The sequence below is a fragment of the Labeo rohita genome, chromosome 1 (genome assembly GCF_022985175.1).
Source record: "Labeo rohita strain BAU-BD-2019 chromosome 1, IGBB_LRoh.1.0, whole genome shotgun sequence".
Lineage (NCBI taxonomy): Eukaryota > Metazoa > Chordata > Actinopteri > Cypriniformes > Cyprinidae > Labeo > Labeo rohita.
This window is the reverse complement of record NC_066869.1, coordinates 9,427,686-9,451,919: the sequence shown is the minus strand read 5'-3', so window position 1 is coordinate 9,451,919 and position 24,234 is coordinate 9,427,686. Positions and strand designations below refer to the sequence as shown.

Sequence of the window (24,234 nt, the reverse complement as noted above, 5' to 3'; positions counted from 1 at the left end):
GTTTGTAATTTTAAAAATGTGTAAGCTGTAATAATTGGATCATTGTTGTTAGACCCACCCAGGAACATCTCAGTGTCCATCAGTTCATCTGGTGAAATAGTGGAGGGAGATTCAGTGACTCTGAGCTGCAGCAGTGATTCAAACCCACCTGCAGAAATCAGCTGGTTTAAAGCAGGAACATTTGTAGGATCTGGAAGAATCTACAGCATCTCAAAGATCAGCTCTGATCACAGTGGAGAATACAAGTGCAAGTCCAACAATAAACATGGAGAGAAATACTCTGATGCTGTGACTTTAAATGTCATGTGTGAGTATAAAGCACGAGTTGTTGTTGTTGTTGTTGTTGTTGTTGTTGATTCTCCACAGACTGTGGGGGTGGTGTCTTGTACATGGTAATATTCTTCAGACCAGTCCATACTGATGCTGGATCGTTTGCTGAAAGCTCTTTTCTCAACTTCTAGAGTAGTTATTTTAAGCCACTCCAATTTCCTTTGTTAGTCTGTTCCTGGCCTGGTTATACAAAATTTTATCCCCACTTCAGTATATGTGTCCTCTTTGATGCGATAAAGCAGACTGAGTTTCCTTATTGAATGATAAGAATGTCCTGGTGGGGATGCACATATTCTCACAGAAACTGATATATGAAGTTATAGTCTCTGTGAGCTTGTCCAGATTGGTGGCAACAGTTTCAAAAACAGTTCAATCAGTGAGGTTAAAACAGGTTTGTAAATCCTGCTGCTTCATTAGTCCATCTTTTAACAGTCCTTACAGGTATAACTTCTTTCAGTTTCTGCCTGTAGGTCGCTATAAGTTGAACCAAACAGTGATCAGAGAGCCCCAAAGCTGCCCATGGGACAGAGTGATATGCTACTATTTCTGTTTCAGGGGTTTCTAGTGCTAATTGGAGCGTGACTTACAGCCCGTCACACTTCTGTGCAATAAAGGACTCATCAGTTATAATGAGCTGCACTTATACATACCCTACTGGACATCAGATCAATAAAGTGTTCTGGAGTAAAAGACATATTAAAAATGATGAAGAGTTTCCAGATCTGTCTGATGACCCTAAATACAGTCAGAGGCTTCAGTATCTGGGAGATAAACAGCAGAACTGCACCGTCAGACTGAGTAATGTGACACTGAAGGATGAACACAAGTACTATTTCATATTCATCACTGATAAACATAGTGGAAAATGGATCGGTCATCCAGGAGTGAGTCTTACTGTCACAGGTGACTTTTATGAGCTTGAGCTCTTTCTCTGTTCATTATGTTGAATAATAATGAGTGTGTGACAGCAGCACTAGATATAATGTGTGTGTTGTGTTCAGATCTTCAGGTGGAGTCTCCTGAGAGAGTGACAGAGGGAGATTCAGTCCGTCTGACATGTAAAAGCAGCTGCACTCTGACTGACAGAGCAACATTCATCTGGTACAGAAACTCACAGCCATTAACTGAGAGAAGAGACAGAAACAATGAACTCCTGCTGCAGTCAGTCAGAAGAGAGGATGCAGGCAGATATAGCTGTGCTCTACATGGACACACTTACATCTCTCCTGCTGTTCATCTCAATGTCATGTGTGAGTACAGATCCAATCATATTTTAGCCACTTAAACTCCTTTATTATAATGCATTTAAGTGTCAGATATGTTGCATAACCAGCAGTGGAAAGAGTAATGAAAAAATGTATTTCCTACACCACAACACAGAATTCAGCCTGTGTAAAAGTTTCAAAGACAGTTTCTTTGGAAATGTTCTGTTTTTATTAATATTATTTATATTCTATATACTCGACCTCTAGATTCTCCAAAGAAGACATTTGTAGCGGTGAGTCCATGTTGTAACATAGTGGAGGGAGATTCAGTGACTCTGATCTGCAGCAGTGATTCAAACCCACCTGCAGAAATCAGCTGGTTTAAAGGAGGAACATTTGTTGGATCTGGAAGAATCTACAACATCTCAAAGATCAGCTCTGATCACAGTGGAGAATACAAGTGCAAGTCCATCAATAAACATGGAGAGAAATACTCTGATGCTGTGACTTTAAACGTAATGTGTGAGTTTATTGTAAAACATGAGATACTAATTCTCTGTTTTATCATTTCAGTTTCTGTTTGTAATTTTAAAAATGTGTAAGTTGTAATAATTGGATCATTGTTGTTAGACCCACCCAGAAACATCTCAGTGTCCATCAGTCCATCTGGTGAAATAGTAGAGGGAGATTCAGTGACTCTGATCTGCAGCAGTGATTCAAACCCACCTGCAGAAATCAGCTGGTTTAAAGGAGGAACATTTGTAGGATCTGGAAGAATCTACAACATCTCAAAGATCAGCTCTGAACACAGTGGAGAATACAGGTGCAAGTCCATCAACAACCATGGAGAGAAATACTCTGATACTGTGACTTTAAATGTCATGTGTGAGTTAATGACAGCTCGTTGGTTATGTCAATGCATCTTCCAAATCCTTTTGGCTTTAAAATATTTTTGATTGTTCATGACATATATGATTTTGATTTTAGACCCACCCATGAGTGTTTCAGTGTCCATCAGTCCATCTAGTAAAATAAAGGAGGGAGATTCAGTGACTCTGATCTGCAGCAGTGATTCAAACCCACCTGCAGAAATCAATTGGTTTAAAGGAGGAACATTTGTAGGATCTGGAAGAATCTACAACATCTCAAAGATCAGCTCTGATCACAGTGGAGAATTCAAGTGCAGATCCAGAAATGAACATGGAGAGAAATACTCTGATGCTGTGACTTTAAATGTCATGTGTGAGTATAAAGCATGAGCTGTTGCTGTTGCTGTTGCTGTTGTTGTTGTTGTTGTTGTTGTTGTTGTTGCTGCTGCTGCTGTTGGTTAAAGTGCTCCTTTTATGTCTGTTCAAATATGATCTTTCATGTAGTGTGTCATGTAGCTGTATGTGAACATAAACTATCTGCAAAGTTGTGAAGTCGACAGTGCATGATAAATAAAGTTATTGTCTATCAAAAAAAAGAGTCGGCTCACATTTGCCTGAACGAGTCGTCAGGAATTCAAATCTTTTTCTGTAAAAGTTTACAACATAGAGGTGTGCACTGTTCGCTTACATAAGCAAATTGCGAGCACTTTCCACAGTAGACCGTGCTAACTTGTCTTCAGCCGTTTCATCATCAGACTCTGGCTGGAATTGGTATGGTAAAATCGATGCCATCTTTTCTATGTATTGGCAAGTATCCAGGGCTGTCAATCAGTTACGACAATGGGCGTTTCGTTCTCCGACACGCTGTACGTGGTAGACCAATCATAAAGGACTGCACCATCTGACCAATCACAGCAGGGAGGGCTCACGGAAAGGAGGGGTTTAAAACGTTTGATTCTTCGAACTGCTTCGCTCGAGTCATTTACGATTCATTTAGAAATGAGGTAAACTTAACTCTATTTTTGGAGAAAACTAAAGTGATTTTTGACCTTGCATACATGTAAACCTGTTTTGGGAGTCTATTAAAACAATATTAGCAGCCTTTAAAATGGCATAATTGGAGCACTTTAATCATTTCAGGTAACAATAGTAATTTTTTAAATGTGTCAGAGTTCTTAATATGGTTGTTATCAGATCCTCCCAGGAACATCTCAGTGTCTATAAATGGATCTGGTGAAGTAAAGGAGGGAGATTCAGTGACTCTGATCTGCAGCAGTGATTCAAACCCACCTGCAGAAATCAGCTGGTTTAGAGGAGGAACGATTGAAGGATCTGGAAGAATCTACAGCATCTCAAAGATCAGCTCTGATCACAGTGGAGAATACAAGTGCAAGTCTATCAATAAACATGGAGAGAAATACTCTGATGCTGTGACTTTAAATGTCATGTGTGAGTTTATTATAAAACATGAGATGCTAATTCTCTGTTTTTATAGTTTCAGATTCTGTTTGTAATTTTAAAAATGTGTTAGTTGTAATAATCGGATCATTCTTGTTAGACCCACCCAGGAACATCTCAGTGTCCATCAGTTTATCTGGTGAAATAGTGGAGGGAGATTCAGTGACTCTGAGCTGCAGCAGTGATTCAAACCCACCTGCAGAAATCAGCTGGTTTAAAGGAAGAACGATTGTAGGATCTGGAAGAATCTACAGCATCTCAAAGATCAGCTCTGATCACAGTGGAGAATACAAGTGCAAGTCCATCAATAAACATGGAGAGAAATACTCTGATGCTGTGACTTTAAATGTCATGTGTGAGTTAATGATAGCTCGTTGGTTATGTCAATGCATCTTCCAAATATATTTGATTTTCAATTTTCAATTTTTTTTTTATTTTTATTTTTATTAATGACATATATGATTTCGGTTTTAGACCCACCTAAGAGTGTTTCAGTGTCCATCAGTCCATCTAGTAAAATAGTGGAGGGAGATTCAGTGACTCTGATCTGCAGCAGTGATTCAAACCCACCTGCAGAAATCAGCTGGTTTAAAGGAGAAATGTTTGTAGGATCTGGAGGAATCTACAACATCTCAAAGATCAGCTCTGGTCACAGTGGAGAATACAAGTGCAAATCCAGAAATGAACATGGAGAGAAATACTCTGATGCTGTGACTTTAAATATCATGTGTGAGTTTAAAACACTTTTTTTTTTTTTTCTCCCTCTCTGTGTCAGGTTACATTAGTTTTTGTTTAAATGTGTCAGAGTTCTTAATATGGTTGTTATCAGATCCTCCCAGGAACATCTCAGTGTACATAAATGGATCTGGTGAAATAAAGGAGGGAGATTCAGTGACTCTGATCTGCAGCAGTGATTCAAACCCACCTGCAGAAATCAGATGGTTTAAAGGAGGAATGATTGTAGGATCTGGAAAAATCTACAGCATCTCAAAGATCAGCTCTGATCACAGTGGAGAATACAAGTGCAAGTCCAGAAATAAACATGGAGAGAAATACTCTGATGCTGTGACTTTAAACGTCATGTGTGAGTTTATTATGAAATATTAGATGTTAATTCTAGGTTTTGATCATTTCGGTTCCTATTAGTAATTTTAAACAAATGTAAGAAGTAATAAATCTTATCATTGTTAGACCCACCAAAAAACATCTCCGTGTCCATCAGTTCATCTGGTGAAATAGTGGAGGGAGATTCAGTGACTCTGAGCTGCAGCAGTGATTCAAACCCACCTGCAGAAATCAGCTGGTTTAAAGGAAGAACATTTGTAGGATCTGGAAGAATCTACAGCATCTCAAAGATCAGCTCTGATCACAGTGGGCAATATAAATGTGAGTATATCAGTGAACATAGAGAAAAATCTCTGATGCTGATGCTGTGATGCTGAATGTGATGTGTAAGTGAATACTGGTGCAAGAACTAGCAATAGATCCATTAGTTTCAGTTTGTTTTATCACTGTTGATGAGACATTTTGTTATTTATATTTTAGATGCTACAAGAAATGTAGTGGTCTCCATCAGTCTATCTGGTGAAATAGTGGAAGGAGATTCAGTGACTCTGATCTGCAGCAGTGATTCAAACCCTCCTGCAGAAATCAGCTGGTTTAAAGGAGAAATGTTTGTAGGATCTGGAAGAATCTACAGCATCTCAAAGATCAGCTCTAATCACAGTGGAGAATACAAGTGCAAGTCCAGAAATGAACATGGAGAGAAATACTCTGATGCTGTGACTTTAAATGTCATGTGTGAGTTTATTTTAAAACATGAGATGCTAATTTTGTTTTTATAATTGCATTTCTTATTAATTAAAAAAAAAAAAAAAAAAAAAAAATGTAACAGGTAATAATCTGATCATTGTTGTTAGACCCACCCAGGAACATCTCAGTGTCCATCAGTCCATCTGGTGAAACAGTGGAGGGAGATTCAGTGACTCTGATCTGCAGCAGTGATTCAAATCCACCTGCAGAAATCAGCTGGTTTAAAGAAGAAATGTTTGTAGGATCTGGAAGAATCTACAGCATCTCAAAGATCAGCTCTGATCACAGTGGAGAATACAAGTGCAAGTCCAGAAATGAACATGGAGAGAAATACTCTGATACTGTGACTTTAAACGTCATGTGTGAGTTTATTATAAAACATTAAATGTTAATTCTAGGTTTTGATCATTTCAGTTCCTATTAGTAATTTTAAACATATGTAAGAGGTAATAAATCTTATCATTGTTAGACCCACCAAGAAACATCTCCGTGTCCATCAGTTCATCTGGTGAAACAGTGGAGGGAGATTCAGTGTTTCTGATCTGCAGCAGTGATTCAAACCCACCTGCAGAAATCAACTGGTTTAGAGGAGGAACATTTGTAGGATCTGGAAGAATCTACAGCATCTCAAAGATCAGCTCTGATCACAGTGGAAAATACAAGTGCAAGTCCATCAATAAACATGGAAAGAAATACTCTGATACTATAACTTTAAATGTCACCTGTGAGTTTATTATGAAACAAGTTGTGCTAATTTCATTATTTTAAATTTGATGATTTCAGTTTGTATTAGTAAATTTAAAAATGTGTAATATGTCTTAAATATATGATCTGATTAATGCTATAGACCCACCAAAGAGCATCTTAGTGTCCATCAGTCCATCTGGTGAAATAGTGGAGGGAGATTCAGTGACTCTGATCTGCAGCAGTGATTCAAACCCACCTGCTCTGAACTACACCTGGTTTAAAGGAGAAATGTGTGTAGGATCTGGAAGAATTCACAGCATCTCAAAGATCAGCTCTGATCACAGTGGAGAATACAAGTGCAAGTCCAGAAATCAACATGGAGTGAAATACTCTGATGCTGTGACTTTAAATGTCATGTGTGAGTATAAAACAGAGTTTTTTCTTTTTTTCTTTTTTTTTCTTTTTCTTTTTTAATGTGTCAGAGTTCATAATTTGGTGATTATTAACAGATCCTCCCAGGAATGTCTCAGTGTCCATATCTGGATCTGGTGAAATAGTAGAAGGTGATCCAGTGACTCTGGTCTGCAGCAGTGATTCAAACCCACCTGCTCTGAACTACACCTGGTTTAAAGGAGAAACGTGTGTAGGATCTGGAAGAATTCACAGCATCTCAAAGATCAGCTCTGATCACAGTGGAGAATACAAGTGCAAGTCCATCAATAAACATGGAGAGAAATACTCTGATGCTGTGACTTTAAATGTCATGTGTGAGTTACAGTAATGATGGTTTAACTCAATGTGCCACTTGTGAACTTAAATGTCATGTGTGAGTTAATGATAGTTTAGTGGTTGTGTACCTCTTCCAAATATATTTGATTTCAAATTATTTTTCATTGTTAATGACATCTATGTTTTCGGGTTTTAGATCCACCCAGGAACATCTCAGTGTCCCTCAATTCATCTGGTGAAATAGTGGAGGAAGAGTCAGTGACTCTGATCTGCAGCAGTGATTCAAACCCACCTGCAGAAATCAGCTGGTTTAAAGGAGGAACATTTGTGAGATCTGGAAAAATCTACAGGATCTCAAAGATCAGCTCTGATCACAGTGGAGAATACAAGTGCAAGTCTATCAGTGAACATGGAGAGAAATACTCTGATGCTGTGATGCTGAATATAATGTGTAAGTGAACACTAGTGGAAGAACTGACAATAGATCCATTAGTTCCAGTGTGTATTATAACTGTTGACGAGACATTGTGCTCTTTATATTTTAGATGCTACAAGAAATGTAGTGGTGTCCGTCAGTCCATCTGAAATAATGGAGGGATTTTCAGTGACTCTGATCTGTAGCAGTGATGCAAACCCACCTGCAGAAATCAGCTGGTTAAAAGCAGAAACTTTTGTAGGATCTGGAAGAATCTACAGCATCTCAAAGATCAGCTCTGATCACAGTGGAGAATACAAGTGCAAGTCCAGAAATCAACATGGAGTGAAATACTCTGATGCTGTGACTTTAAATGTCATGTGTGAGTATAAAACAGAGTTTTTTCTTTTTTTTTTTTTTCTTTTTCTTTTTTAATGTGTCAGAGTTTTCAATTTTTTGCTGATTATTAACAGATCCTCCCAGGAATGTCTCAGTGTCCATATCTGGATCTGGTGAAATAGTAGAAGGTGATCCAGTGACTCTGGTCTGCAGCAGTGATTCAAACCCACCTGCTCTGAACTTCAGCTGGTTTAAGGAGGATGAATCCTCATCTGTTGGATCTGGACAGAGTTTCAGTGCACTACAGAGTGGACACTTCTACTGTGAGGCTCACAATCAACATGGATCTCAGAGATCAGACGCTGTTACCGTCACAGGTGAAGGTTTGGTAGAGCAAGCCTATATAACTTTCTTTGGTTTAGACCCTTAATCTTAGCTGATACATTTGTCTCTTTCAGAGCATCACAGATCCAGTTGGCATGTAGTTTTTAGGATCACAGTGGAATGTGGAGTATCAATAATCCTTGTTACCATCATTATCATCATCATCATGTTTATAATGTAAGAACCACTAACAACATTGTTATTTTCAAATACAATTTATATGCTGTTAATATCTGTCATTATTACAGAAAGAAACAAAGGAGTTTTAAATCTGCATACATCACAATAAAACAGGTAAATCATCCAGACACAACTTTACTGAAGCAGTAAAAATCAATCAATCAGTCATTACCTGTTTTTCAGACTGTAAGCAGGGAAACTAACCTCACTGAAGTCTTTTAGCAACATCATCTTACCAAAAACATTCATAAACTGGTATTTCACTCTTGACTCTTCATGTGAAGCCCCTCAGTTGGTGTGACAGTTTATTTAGGAAAATAATTACATTTGTTTAAATCTGTTATACTGTCCTCATCATCTGAGCAGCTGATGTGAATTATTTTAAAAGCCTGAAAAACTTTATTTAACATTGTATTTAATATTGTGCCAGAAATTTTGTTCATTTCATCTGTTTGTGGTGTATGTCCTTTTTCTGTCACTGTAGATCTCTGATCCAAATGAAGACACATATAGACTTCTTGAGCTCACGTCCACGACCTCTGACCTGTACAACACATTCACAGTAAGTGAGACGTCAAAGTCAGATCATCATAACAGTTGATCACATGACCAGTCTTTTGCTCTCTTTCATACAGATCGTTTATCCCAGACCTCTTGAAGACTCCTGCACGACAGTTTTATAATGCTATTGTCACATTCCAGTCAATATTTCATTCTGATAAACAAGAAGATGCTGTGGTAAGAGGCGAAGCAAAAAGGGACCAATCCTGAGCAATGTGGGTGGAGCCACATATGATTGACAGTGATCACTGATGTTGAGTCACTAAAAAGAAAAGTTTTATTTCTGGAACATGATAAATCAGTGTAATTCATCTAAAATAAAATGCCAGTGGATTGTTATTACGTAAAAAAATATACATACACGTGTGTGTGTGTATATATATATATATATATATATTCTTTTTTTTTTTTCTGTGACGTACTGAAAAAGAAAAAATCATAACTGTGCACAATGGACAATGCTTTGTTGTACAGCATCAAAGTGTTTAATATTATCAGCTTCTGTTATTCTGTCTTTTGTGTCCATGTAACAGTTCCTGTGATCAGTTTTATTTGTTTAAACCCTCAAACTACCACCAGCGGTCACCATCTCCAGCTACTGACACCAACATTGATGTGCATGACCTGCAAATCACAACTGCATGTTCTGAAAATATTTTATTGAAAATGTATATTCCAAAAACAGAAATTAAATAAATATTTCACACTGTATTTACAGTTATTATATTTGGTGTTTTAAATTTTTTAATGTATATGGCTAATACTACTGGTGGGATGTTTTATTCTAATTAAAGCTTTGTGTTATTCAGTTGTGGATCTTGTGCGTGTATGTGCATGTATGTCTCAGCTGGTTTGGCTTCATAATGTGAAATGCATAAAGCTGACTTGGCTCCACTCAAATTCCACTCCTACAAAATACAGACTTTCAAACACACACACGGGTAGACATCAAGACACATCAGCTACAACCAATGACATAGCAACACTGGTTAACTTTGGGGAAAAAAAAAAAACTTTTTAATGAAATATATGACACAATAAAATATTATTTTTACACATATTATAATTACACATTATAGAGGTCTGAAAACAAATATAAATTAGATTTTTAGAGCTTTGGAGTAAGTATCGAGTATTGAACGTTTCAAAACAGTGAATCATTTCTGCAAAGCATTTGGTTCAGTTCATTAGATGCTTTAAGAAGCTTAATTTTCTTGCATAACTAATGAAATCAGATTCAAGAGGTCCCTGCATGTGCAAACACTGCCTCGTTATCATCATAACATGTTACACATATAAGGAGAAAATTTAATTCTGAATGAGATCAATTAATTGAATTATAACACCTTAACAAACATGATTTAAAAACACACAATGCGACAATCAGAGAAAAACTAATCTTAAAAAGTCAAGGGTCAATAAAGCTGGCACTGATCACCATAATGGTTTACACAAAATATTGTCAAAAACACATCAACCTCTAAAATTCTGTTACTGCTCAATAAGATCTTCTGTAGTTGTCTGACAGAAATAAAGCCAATATCTGGTCAATAATCCGTGAAGCTGGTAATGCTGTTTGTGGAGTTGTTTAATCATCCTCTGCTGCATGATTAATATATGTGCAATGAATGTACCTGCATTGCAAATAAATAAACAAATGTTTTTCTTACTGTTTTGTTGTTTTCAATCAAAAAAAAAAAAAAAATCTAAAGATTCTTAAATTAAGATGCATTTCCTACATAAGAAAAATTACATAAGGTATTCAATTAATTTTTTTAGGTGGATTTTATCCACCATTGGGGGTCCATTTGCATTAAGATTCTAATGTTTTATTAATGTTTTAAGTAAAATGCACTTAATTTAGATTCCAAAATGCTCACTAAGAAAAGCGTTTTTGCAGCGTGAATGAATCAATGAGATATTTAAACATCGCTTACACTCTAAAAGGGGGGAGGAGACCAAAAGAAACTCTGGGTTTACTAAAGAAAACTTTCTCCCGACCAGGTTAGGTTCACAGAGTAAGCTACCATGGTCTGAGTATAAGTTATCTCTCTTTCAAAAACGGGCTTGACTTACCCTGTTTTCTCTGGTTTGACAAACCTCTCACTGTGAAACAGAAAACCCAGAGTTTTCACTTAACCTCTTTTCTGAAACGGGCCTCAGGAGTTTAATCTTGTACTGTTTTCAAATTTAAAGATAGTGGACATCCCTTCTGAAACAACACGACAGTGCATTTTAATATCACAGCACCTCTCATAGTCAAATTGACACTGCAGTGTACATGTTGTCCCAGTCTACAGAGTGTTGAAGTAACACTGATACAAGTTAATGAGATAATTAAGTTATTAATTAATTAATTGAGCAATAGTGACCATAAGTGATTCTGCTTGGTTACAGCAGGTTTTTGGTGTTGTCCACACACTTCTGGGGCCTCATGTACAAAGACTTGCATTGAATTCATACTAAAACATTGCATACAGACAAAGCTTGACATGTAGTTGCAAAGTTGCTTACAGTCAAATATAGTCAGTAAACTAAGGGGAGCTTCAAAATAAGCAGTGGGATCTGAAAATCTCACTGTAAGTGAACTTAAAAAGAAATGGTCTGATATAAAGGTGGAAGTTAAGCTGCGCACCAATAAAGTGTGGGCAGAACAGGCAGTGGTACAGGAGTTGATGAACTTACACCCTTTGAGCAGAGAGTTGCCTCTATTGTGGGTGACACTTTACTCTCTGGAATAGTATCCGTTGCTGTGGGAGATTCGGACTTACTACAGGACTGCCATGAAGGTAACTAATTTCTCATTTATTTGCTGAACTTTGGTACACAGCTTACCAATGTGCATTCAATTTTCCGTAACCATTGCATTTATGGCAAATGCATGTGCCCATTAATAAGGAACAGACTCAAATCACAGTTAATATGTGCCTGTTTTATTTAGACTGAGGTGGTGCAACACCAGGAATGTCCACTGACGCACACTCAGAGTACACCGCTCCTGAGCAGCCAGGGCCCATTGTGTCCGGTGTCTCTGGGGTTTCCAGTGCTCCACCCAGTGCCCGTCTGTCTAGCCAGGTCTTGACGCATGGTGTTCTGGAGTCACAACAGCAAATCGTTGAGGCCATCTGAGAAATTAATAGTCACCTGAAAAATGAAAAATAGTTGGTGAGGGGTCACATCTTTAGTGGATAACCACAATCTCCTGATGGAAAATTCAATGTAATTACACGCACAAAAAAAAACAAACCACACCACAACAACAATAAAAATCTTTTAGAGAGAACCATTTAAATGAATCACTTACCAAGAAGCCACCCATTGTGGTTCCTAAAAACTCATTCAGTTCAGATTCTGCCATTGGCGACATCCTCTAATAAAACCAACGCTGCCATTGCCATAAGGCTAAGGCTTGTATAAATTTGCATTTGATTCTATGCTCTAATTCAGTTGCATAATTGATAGAACATTCCCATAAGGCTTGTGTGACAATGGTATGACAATAAGCCTATTTTATTCGTTACAAATTAACAGCAATGTTTCTCATGGGTGGTGGAATGACAGACTTGTAGAATACTTTGTAGTCTATTGTTTGCAACTTCACCTCATTGCCTCTAGGAGTCGCCAACGGACAAAAAAAAAAAACAGGCGTGAAGTTGCCGTGGAGGAACGCACATTCTCACGTTAATTTCACTGTTAGTAAATCGAACCACGAGCATGAAAGCTGAAATATTTTTGTGCATACACAGCATTGATACATGAGGCCCCTGGTCAGTTCACTAGCAGACTATCAGATTTTAAACATGAACCCACAATGTTTGTGTTTTTTTGACTTGCAGAACTCTGATCCCAGTGAAGATGCTAACTATGTACCAATCTGGCGTAAGTGAGACTTCAAAGATAATACATCACAGATGATCCCATGACATCTGTTGCACGCTAATGTTATGCTGCATTCATGCCATGTCGTAATTCCCATTTGACCAGGAGCTTATTAACAAAAACGAATAAGATGAAGCATGGCATACACCACATGCTATATTAGTCTATATACCAACTAATTACAGAGCGTTTAACAAACACTGAGGAATCAAATAAAAAAGTATAAAGTATAAAAGTATAAACCAGGCTCTACATCTGAAGCGACTGCACTGAATGCACCTTTCTTCATGTGAACAGTGAATTCTGACTTTATAGAGCAGATGCTTTGGAGCAGCGCAGACCACACACTCGCACAAAATTTTAACTAAACAAGACATATTTTGCAGAAGGCATGAAGTTTTGGTGGGTGATTGGCATACTAGACAAATAACAGTATGATCATGCATTGCTAGTGTTGATCGTGCAGGCCTTTGTTTACCTTTGATCATTGTTGTTTATCCATGAGTTCAAATAAGAATCCCCCAATGTTTTTTTTTTTTTTTAGTACAAACCATTAGCCCAAATTACGCAAAGTAACTACTTAAGCATTAGATAAAGCCCAAATTATGCAAAAAAACTAATTTTGCATAAAATTAGTTAAAAAAATCCCATCTGCGCTCCTGTAGATGACAACACGTGACATTCTACTCGATCTGAATTGTGTGTTTCTATGGCAACACTATCAACGCCAAAGCCCTCACGGTCAGGAGTTGAAATAAAGAAGATAGTCCTATAATAAATCCACAGGCAGGAGAAACACAGGAGAGAAAAATAACACCAACACCGGAACTAACACAGGGCTTAAATAATAGGAGAGGGCAATCAGGGAGAAACAGAAACAGGTGTGGAACTAATTAGCAACCATAGTTACGACTTGGACCAGTGACAGCTGTACCATGTGACCGCCACCAAGTTCATTTTGGGACTACTTAGGCGGTACCTCTGAGTCCGACAACATGAAAAACTATGAGTAAAATGTTACTTGTCATCTCAGAATTACGGTAATTATGTCATGGCGTGAAGGCAGCATTAGTGTGGGCATAAATATAGCTTGATCCTCAGAGCTTTTCTAAATGTAAAAAATGCATGTGAGACAGACTTAAATCTAATCACCCAAAGTACATCATGAGGTGGTTTGAGATGCTTTCCAGATGTAACTGGTAAATTTTAAATGGATCTGGTTGTTGAAACGGTGCATGCATACTGGAATTATATTTGTGCCACTGTCTTTATAAACAGAATGATGTTTTTCTCCACATGAGCTGTAACCCATCCTGACTGTTGCATCGCCTCAAGAACACCATGTACTGAATTGATCTATGTATTATGTTCACATATTAATAATTGATATATGAATTAATTATATATGGAATCTATTTTATTAAAATACATGTGTTGTTGTTTAAGGAGAAATGTAATAAAAGTTTAATTGGGTGAGAAAACTAAACTAACAATTCAAGATATATCTGGGATTTGGTAAATTCATGTTGCTGTAATTGTAATTCTTACGTATTAACCATTATTATTGTTATTAGTAAACATTGTTTTGCTTTCTTGATTTTTAAATGTCTCAAACCCATTGAAAATGAAGCTGATTACTGTATGGAATGGAAGGATGGCAAGTGGAAAGGTAGTTCAAGATATATGGCGTAACCAGCACCACAGCTGTTATTTTATTTTATTTTTTTTGTTCATCTTCATTTCCTACAAATACAAAAGCAGAATTTCTTCTTTTTTTTCTCTCTTTTTTTTTTTTTTTTGTCATGTTGAATTTTAATATTCTTCCATTACTTGGTATTGTTCTTCATTATTTTGTGAGCCTTCTTGTTGGCTGAGTAGAAGTCAAATATTTTAATGTCAGATGTTTGTAAAGTCATGTATCCTACACCCGTACACCTATACTCACTCAGAAATTTCCACAGAAAATGTCACACACACACACGTTTGTTTTTGTGGGTGGATGGGTGGGTGGGTGGGTGTGGGTGTGTCAAAATACATTATTGTTAAAAATGGCTCAAAAAGTCAGGTTGGTTGAATAGTTCCCACCACTGTTGTGTAACTGTTCCAAAATATCCAGGTGGGCACCCCATATTTGTCTTGGCTTGTGGTTTAATTTCCTTGTTTTGAACTTTTGTTCTTTGTTTGTTAGATTAGTTCATTGAATGGTCTCCTGCTGTTTTGATTACCTTGATGAAGAAAGAGCCAAGTACATATTTAGAGTTCGTGGGGAAACATCTTAGCTAAACTTTCCTTCCTCTGTTTGGTCTTTGCTTTCATTTTTATCATTTCACCTCTGATGGATGAGAGCCTCACTGGAACACGGTAAAACTATTCCATTAATTCTCTGTTTTTTCTTCGTTCAGTCACACTTTTGTAATTTTTAAAAACAAAATTAATTATTTTATTGCTAATATATATCACACATGTTCAGTTGTAGTTTTAATATGTTTTTAGAATTGTGAGGGGATTTTTATGAGCTTTTTGTTTCCTCAGTAAATGCAATATTTCAGATTAAAACAGAGTGAAGGCTTTTAAAATATTATTATTATTATCATATTATTATTTATTTATTTATAAGTTAGAATAGTGCCATCTGTATCACTAAAAACTTTATGTCCCTGAGGTTCCTTGAGGTCTTTTTATTTATTTATTTATGTTTTCATATTTCGTCTTCTATGTCAGTCATTTCTGCCCATGAAGGTACCAAGTGTTACTTTTTATTTGTTGAACCTTTAACATATCTGAATCATGTCCATGATTTTTGTGTATAGACCAATTATCTGTTTGTAAACATTCAGGATGTGCATGCAGCATGGTTGCAGAAAACCAAGGAGAGATAGCCTTTACAGCTAGACAATTACACGGATACGGTACAAAATACTTAGATTTAAAAAGAGTAGATTATATTGATTAGATGTCATTTTCATTGGCATTAGATAGTGGGATAGTCTTACAGATCCGAAATAGGGATGACGTTTTTGTGGGCGGTTCAAGTGGCAGTCTGTGGAGCCATGGAAGAAACGAATAAAAAAAGGTAAATGTGATTTTATATTTCAAAATTCTGACTTTATTTTCACAATTACAAGATTATATCTCACAATTCTAATAAACAAAAACAACTCGTTATTCTCTCTTTTCCCCACGGCTCAGTTTATATCCCACACTTCTGGCTTTTTTTTTTTCCCCCTCAGAATGAACAAACTCACTAGTTTGGTTAAATCGAGTTATAAAGTCAGATTTAGGAGATATAAACTTGCATTTGGGAGAAAAAAAGTCAGAATTGTGAGATAAAATATAATAAATGTTATGTTAAAAAGTTAATAGTAAGAGGTTTAAATAATATTTCATGCTGTAACTGTAGGACTATGAACAGCATATGTGAATATTATGTAGACTTATTGTTTGGATCAAATTTACGCTTTAAAAGTAGAGTAATCATAGCAGTTTTCATCCATAATATGTCTGTTTAAATGTCTGCGTTCAGCTTCAAATGGTGTCTTTGACTACAGTATTCTATAAAAATTATTTGCATTCCGATTTTGACATAAAAAGGCACAAAAATATTTTTTCCTCTTATTCCATGGATTTTACCCGTTTACCTTCACTGGTTACCAGTGTTTTTCTGCAACCACTATGCACGCGCAGCTGCACCTATTCACCTAGTTAATGAGACAAAAGTCACAAAGTGTCATGTCTTTCCGATGACCACTCTTTAAACATGTTAGGATGTATAAATAGACATATAGATCATATATATTGCTGGTGCAATAACTGATTTTTATTGGTTGTTGTAGGTGTCGCTATGGTGATGTCAGTCAGAATGGCTCCTCCTCTCTCTCTGATCTTTCTCCTCTTAATTCACAGTGAGTGACTGATGTTATAGCAACACTTTACTATTCACTGATCAAAGTAACATTATTAGTTGTTCAAGCACATAGCCCTGAAATGACATTGCAATTGTTAAAATGTCCAGAAATCAGCATTCTTCTGCAACTGAAATTGACAGATCCTTGAAATATTGGGGATGGTAGAATTCACTCATAACTCCTAAACTGCTCATTGCTCATTGCCTCAAGTGGGAATCTTTGCCTCATCTGTGGCACAAAACCACTGTGGTATAATTCTCTGAACTGTCTATATCAATAATTATCCAAAAAAACAAAAAAACAAAGTTATTTTGCATTTGGATCATTTAAAAATATGGTCTAGAAAAGTGTAGCCAAAAGCTTCTTAGTCCTAAAGGAAAACTCAAAATTTGACAAAATTAGGTAAGCTCACGAATCATATGATTCTATTTCTGTGGTAGATTCCCTGAAGTTGCAATGCAGGTTATGCACAACAAACATCTGTTTGTATCACTTTTCGGTTCACTTCTGTATCTGTGTGTGTTTGAACAGCATAGAAGCGATAAAGGTCTTAAAGCACTTGAACCCCGGTAATCACTACTTGCAGCTATATTTATTATTGTTTACCAAGTATTTAAATTATTTGTGCAGCATCAATTATGGCAAATATCAACTCATCTTCTTACTTTAGAAATAGAAATGCATTAGAAATAGTTCAGCATTTGTAGAAGTGGCTGCAAAAAATGAGGACAAAGGAGTTTGTTGTGGGAAAGCTTATGGGTGCTTCTCATTTCTTATATGTGCATCCTTGTTTCCTTTCCTCATTTCCTTTCCTTGCATCTTAGCTCCACCCCCTTAGGATGTGAGGGAAAGATACATAGCTCAATATGACTCATAAAACAACATACGAGTATTTCTGTGTTTCAGGGGTTTCTAGTGCTGATTGGGGTGTGAGTTATAGTCAGTCACCCATCTGTGCACTAAAGAACTCATCAGTGATCATGAGCTGCACTTATACATACCCTACTGGATATCAGATCGTGAATGTGTCCTGGATCAAAAACCCTGTAAAGGGTGTAGAGCCTCCAGATCTTTTTGAGGACCCTGAATACACTCAGAGGCTTCAGTATCTGGGAGATAAACAGCAGCACTGCACCATCAGACTAAGTCATGTGACAGAAAAAGATGAACATGTGTACGGTTTCAGATTCATCGCTGATAAACCTGGTTTATTTGATTGGATGAACTTGAAGTGGATTAGTGCTCCCAGGTTCACAATTGACGAAAATAATGTGAAATGGACTGGTTATCCAGGAGTGACTCTTACTGTCACGGGTGAGTTTCATTGCAGTTCTGTGTTGAATAATAATGAGTGTGTGACAGCAGCACTAGATATAATGTATGTGTTGTGTTCAGATCTTCAGGTGGAGTCTCCTGAGAGAGTGACAGAGGGAGATTCAGTCCGTCTGACATGTAAAAGCAGCTGCACTCTGACTGACAGAGCAACATTCATCTGGTACAGAAACTCACAGCCATTAACTGAGAGAAGAGACAGAAACAATGAACTCCTGCTGCAGTCAGTCAGAAGAGAGGATGCAGGCAGATATAGCTGTGCTCTACATGGACACACTTACATCTCTCCTGCTGTTTATCTCAATGTCATGTGTGAGTACAGATTCAGTCATATTTTGAGTAAATGTATTCAAATAGTGCAAAATGTAAATGTTGCAAAACAAAGAAGTTGTTGATGAAAATGGTTTCATCAGTTATTTTCATTCTATATACTGGACCGCTAGATCCTCCAAAGGAGGCTTCTGTAGTAGTAAATTCATCTGGTGAAATAATGGAAGGAGATTTAGTGACTCTGATCTGCATCAGTGATTCAAACCCACCTGCAGAAATCAGCTGGTTTAAAGGAGGAACATTTGTAAGATCTGGAAGAATCTACAGCATCTCAAGTATCAGCTCTGATCACAGTGGAAAATACAAGTGCAAGTCCAGAAATGAACATGGAGAGAAATTCTCTGATACTGTGACTTTAAAAAGCATGTGTAAGTTATTACACACATAAAATGTTAATTCTCTTTTTCTTCTTTTTTTTTTTTTTTTTCATTTCCACAGTGGCTGAGAGAGCTCAAAGCGCTGCAACTTCACAAACAAAAATAAAAATAGCAAATATATAAAACATCATCATTGGCTTGATAATGACTCTATTTGGTTGCATTGTGAGTAGGGGTGGGAATCACAGGGTACCTCACGATACAATACAATACAAGTAGTGATGAAGTAGCATGAAGTAGTGATGCTGGGAGCAGGACAATTTAGGGCCAGATGTACTAACAGCTTGTCCTAGCACAAATTGACTTTTGTTATTAAAATAGTACTGTCAGGATTTACTAAAGATGTGCAGTGTAGAATTAGTGCTGAAAAGCCGTGGACACAGTTATTTTTGCACCTGACCTTACTGAATATTTATTATTTGTAGGAGTTTCCCTTTCAGATGCAAAATTCCCTTTCAGACAAGAAGAGTATTAAAATGAATCAAGCAATGCAGTTTACTAACACTTGTGCGAGTCAAATTTCTCGTATTTGCACCATTATTTAATGCCCCCAAAAATGTACGTTTTAAAGCAGGTGCTAATTTGCACCGCTCGTGGTAGGTCAGTAATGTTCTTTAATTGTTAGTAAATCACATTCTCAATTGTTCCCACTCATTTTTTATGGAATTGCACTATAATGCTAATTTGCCGTATTTAATAAATCTGGCCCTTAGAGACCCATATTTTATTAATTGAATTATTGATATTTGGCACCAGTGTATCAGTTCTCATTTTACATGAAGAAGGACAACGATATATTACCCTATCAAAATTTTGTCCCATCCCTATTTGTGAGTATTGCAGTATTACGTGTTGTCAAACTGATGAAGATGTATTTAAATTTGCTCTTCCCCCCATCCCCCTCCCAAATTTGCTTGTGTTTTCTTCAGCTGCAGTGCACTGAGCTATCTCGGTCAACTGTACATTGCAGTACGGATAATAATCTTATCATTATTGTTACTGTAGACCCTCCCAGGAGTGTCTCAGTGTCCATCAGTCCATCTGCTGACATAATGGAGGGAGATTCAGTGACTCTGATCTGCAGCAGTGATTCAAACCCACCTGCAGAAATCAGCTGGTTTAAAGGAGGAACGTTTGTAGGATCTGGAAGAATCTACAGCATCTCAAAGATCAGCTCTGATCACAGTGGAGAATACAAGTGCAAGTCCAGAAATAAACATGGAGAGAAATACACTGCTGTGACTTTAAAAGTCAAATGTAAGTTAATGATACTCTAAACATAAGACCCAATATACTGCGTGCACGCACAGGAACGATCACAGCGCATGAGTACCACGCTGAAATCTCTTTCGTGCTCTCTTGTGCTTGAATGGCTTAACACACTTTAATGTTTAAACGGACAAAGCTTAAAACGTGAGAATGCTAAACTTTCTCGAGGAAGCAGCATAAGGCAGATCGTTCAGACAGGTGATTAGTTCAACACTGGAGCATCCTGTTAACAACAATTGTATTTGCAGGTGACCATAAAATATGTTACATACCACTACTGGTGAACAAGCCAATGCAAATATGTCTGAAAGGTTTGACATAACAATAATGCCACATGAACAATATTGTATGAAGCGTTGTTTATTCACATCATTTTGCACCTGCCATTATGAAAACAATGTTTGGGATACCATGAGCAAAACTTTGTAATGTAGACAGTCTAATGTTGGATATTCATCCAAATTATGGTGAAAACGTAAAAAAAAAAAAAATAATAATAAAAAATTGTTCAAAAGTGAAATGCTTATATTACTTCACTGGCCAATGGAGCAATCCAACCCCATCCTATAAAAGCCAGAACAAAACATCCTTTTTCTTGCTTTCTTTCTTCTTCTTCTTTTTTTTTTTTTTCCTTTAAAATGGTTAGATTAGTCGTGTTTGTTATATTGATTAGTGGAAATCAGTTTACTAAATAATGTAAACTTGACCGACTGCTTCACTTCCACTTTAACAGCGTACTGCAGTTAGCTTATTTCAAACTTCATAACACCCATAAACCAAAATGAAAAAGAACTTTGCTGTTAGTATGCCGGGTCCTATATGGTCTATGAGGTCAACATATAGTTGAGATAGTTAATGGTGTCTGTCTTCTGTTTCAGATCCACCAAAGAACGTCTCAGTTTCCATGAATGGATCAGGGAAAATACTGGAGGGAGATTCAGTGACTCTGACCTGCAGCAGTGATTCAAACCCACCTGCAGAAATCAGCTGGTTTAAAGCAGGAATGATTGTAGGATCTGGAAGAATCTACAGCATCTCAAAGATCAGCTCTGATCACAGTGGAGAATACAAGTGCAGATCCAGAAATGAACATGGAGAGAAATACTCTGATGCTGTGACTTTAAATGTCATGTGTGAGTTTATTCTAAAACAAAATATGCTAATTCTCAGTTTTGATCATATTAGTAATTTTTAAAAGTTTTTAAAAATTGTAAAAGTTGATAGAGGCCTTGAATAAATAATCTCATAACTGTTGTTAGACCCACCCAGGAGCATCTCAGTGTCCATCAATCCATCTGGTGAAATAGTGGAGGGAGATTCAGTGACTCTGAACTGCAGCAGTGATTCAAACCCACCTGCTCTGAACTACACTTGGTTTAAAGGAGGAACAATTGTAGGATCTGGAAAAATCTACAGCATCTCAAAGATCAGCTCTGATCACAGTGGAGAATACAAGTGCAAGTCCATCAATAAACATGGACAGAAAGACTCTAATGCAGTGACTTTAAACCCCATGTGTGAGTTAATGATGGTTCATTTGTTGTGTCAATACATCTTCCAAATATATTTATTTTTTAAATTATTTTTGTTTGGTAATGACATCTATGTTTTTGGTTTCAGACCCACCCAGGAACATCTCAGTGTCCATCAGTCCATCTGGTGAAATAGTGGAGGGAGATTCAGTGACTCTGATCTGCAGCAGTGATTCAAACCCACCTGCAGAAATCAGCTGGTTTAAAGGAGGAATGATTGTAGGATCTGGAAGAATCTACAGCATCTCAAAGATCAACTCTGATCACAGTGGAGAATACAAGTGCAAGTTCATTAATGGACATGGAGAGAAATACTCTGATGCTATGACTTTAAATATCATGTGTGAGTTAATTATGAAACAAATTATGCTAATTCCATTTTGATAATTTCAGTTTGTATTAGTAATTTTAAAAATGTGTAACATGTCTTAAATATATGATCTGATCAATGTTACAGACCCACCAAAGAGCATCTCAGTGTCCATCAGTCCATCTGGTGAAATAGTGGAGGGAGATTCAGTGACTCTGATCTGCAGCAGTGATTCAAACCCACCTGCTCTGAACTACACCTGGTTTAAAGGAGAAATGTTTGTAGGATCTGGAAGAATCTACAGCATCTCAAAGATCAGCTCTGATCACAGTGGAGAATACAAGTGCAAGTCCATCAATGAACAGGGAGAGAAAGAATCTGATGTTGTGACTTTAAACACCATGTGTGAGTTAACGATGATTCCATAACTTTGACATTTAAATTACAATATGTAAGATTTTTCTATTAAAATCCCAAAAAACAATTAGAACAATGCTATAGAGAAATTAAGTTTTAACCAGTGAAACTGTCGGTGTCTTTCTGTCACCTGTCAAAGGCGTCATATCCCCCTACCTACAGTTGTTGGTAGACGCCATTGAAACACTGTGCGCTTCCTATAAAAATGTGGAAGTACTAGTTGTAGCGTCAAAGCCAACAATCTCTGGTTGCATTGAACAAGCCACAGTTCTTTGTTTTACACATTTGTGATGGGCTGGGCAACAATTATTCAATTTCATATGCTGCAGATTCTGTTGCTAAAGAATAACCCTGTTTAGTGAAAATGACTGCAGAGGTGAACACCACAACTCCCATGATTCCACACTCAGTCACTGTGTCATGAAGCTACATATTTGTTAGCGTTTTGAATAAGAGACCTCTAGTGGTGAAAGTAACATAATGGGCCTTTAGATCCTCTAAACACAGTATGTGATATCAACTTTCTGATATTTAATGATATCTGTTTTTTCTTTTAGATGCACCAAAGAGTGTCTCAGTGTCCATCAGTCCATCTGGTGAAATAGTAGAGGGAGATTCAGTGACTCTGAACTGCAGCAGTGATTCAAACCCACCTGCAGAAATCAGCTGGTTTAAAGGAGGAACGTTTGTAGGATCTGGAAGAATCTACAGCATCTCAAAGATCAGCTCTGATCACAGTGGAAAATACAAGTGCAAGTCCATCAATAAACATGGAAAGAAATACTCTGATACTATAACTTTAAATGTCACCTGTGAGTTTATGATGAAACAAGTTGTGCTAATTTCATTATTTTAAATTTGATGATTTCAGTTTGTATTAGTAAATTTAAAAATGTGTAATATGTCTTAAATATATGATCTGATTAATGCTATAGACCCACCAAAGAGCATCTTAGTGTCCATCAGTCCATCTGGTGAAATAGTGGAGGGAGATTCAGTGACTCTGATCTGCAGCAGTGATTCAAACCCACCTGCTCTGAACTACACCTGGTTTAAAGGAGAAACGTGTGTAGGATCTGGAAGAATTCACAGCATCTCAAAGATCAGCTCTGATCACAGTGGAGAATACAAGTGCAAGTCCATCAATAAACATGGAGAGAAATACTCTGATGCTGTGACTTTAAATGTCATGTGTGAGTTACAGTAATGATGGTTTAACTCAATGTGCCACTTGTGAACTTAAATGTCATGTGTGAGTTAATGATAGTTTAGTGGTTGTGTACCTCTTCCAAATATATTTGATTTCAAATTATTTTTCATTGTTAATGACATCTATGTTTTCGGGTTTTAGACCCACCCAGGAACATCTCAGTGTCCCTCAATTCATCTGGTGAAATAGTGGAGGAAGAGTCAGTGACTCTGAACTGCAGCAGTGATTCAAACCCACCTGCAGAAATCAGCTGGTTTAAAGGAGGAACATTTGTGAGATCTGGAAAAATCTACAGCATCTCAAAGATCAGCTCTGATCACAGTGGAGAATACAAGTGCAAGTCCATTAATAAACATGGAGAGAAATACTCTGATGCTGTGACTTTAAATGTCATGTGTGAGTTACAGTAATGATGGTTTAACTCAATGTGCCACTTGTGAACAAGCACTGAACACACACTTTGGCCAGAACTTGAAATATATTATTATTATAAACATGTTTTATTTTGATTTGGCTATACAATAATGGAATTGCAACTGACCCTGCTTTCTGCATTTCTACTGATGTGGCTAAGTTTTATTGATTACTTGTGTGTGGCCAAAAGACTTGGTGAGCCACATGATTTTTGTCAGTGGGCCAGGTGTTGGTCATGAGCCATTGGTGTCCAACTGCTGGTTTAACTGGTTGTGACAATACATCAGGAG

At 37.1% G+C, this 24,234-nt stretch overlaps 1 protein-coding gene across 1 annotated transcript in view; it reads left to right on the top strand.

Moving 5' to 3' along the window:
- LOC127166898 (hemicentin-1) overlaps positions 1–24,204 on the top strand; it is a 35,071-nt gene extending 10,867 nt beyond the window's left edge. The window contains exons 6-28 of the mRNA XM_051112615.1: positions 53–307; positions 886–1,233; positions 1,332–1,580; positions 1,803–2,057; positions 2,166–2,420; positions 2,523–2,777; positions 3,963–4,217; positions 4,337–4,591; positions 4,692–4,946; positions 5,054–5,248; positions 5,408–5,662; positions 5,782–6,036; positions 6,144–6,398; positions 6,522–6,779; positions 7,287–7,541; positions 7,636–7,831; positions 21,139–21,194; positions 21,321–21,578; positions 21,682–21,936; positions 22,051–22,308; positions 22,878–23,132; positions 23,256–23,513; positions 23,672–24,204. Coding sequence (XP_050968572.1) covers positions 53–307; positions 886–1,233; positions 1,332–1,580; positions 1,803–2,057; positions 2,166–2,420; positions 2,523–2,777; positions 3,963–4,217; positions 4,337–4,591; positions 4,692–4,946; positions 5,054–5,248; positions 5,408–5,662; positions 5,782–6,036; positions 6,144–6,398; positions 6,522–6,779; positions 7,287–7,541; positions 7,636–7,831; positions 21,139–21,194; positions 21,321–21,578; positions 21,682–21,936; positions 22,051–22,308; positions 22,878–23,132; positions 23,256–23,513; positions 23,672–23,940 — 5,660 coding nt within the window. The 3' untranslated portion in view covers positions 23,941–24,204. The remainder of the gene's footprint in view (positions 1–52; positions 308–885; positions 1,234–1,331; positions 1,581–1,802; positions 2,058–2,165; positions 2,421–2,522; positions 2,778–3,962; positions 4,218–4,336; positions 4,592–4,691; positions 4,947–5,053; positions 5,249–5,407; positions 5,663–5,781; positions 6,037–6,143; positions 6,399–6,521; positions 6,780–7,286; positions 7,542–7,635; positions 7,832–21,138; positions 21,195–21,320; positions 21,579–21,681; positions 21,937–22,050; positions 22,309–22,877; positions 23,133–23,255; positions 23,514–23,671) is intronic.
- The last annotated feature ends 30 nt before the right edge of the window (positions 24,205–24,234 follow it).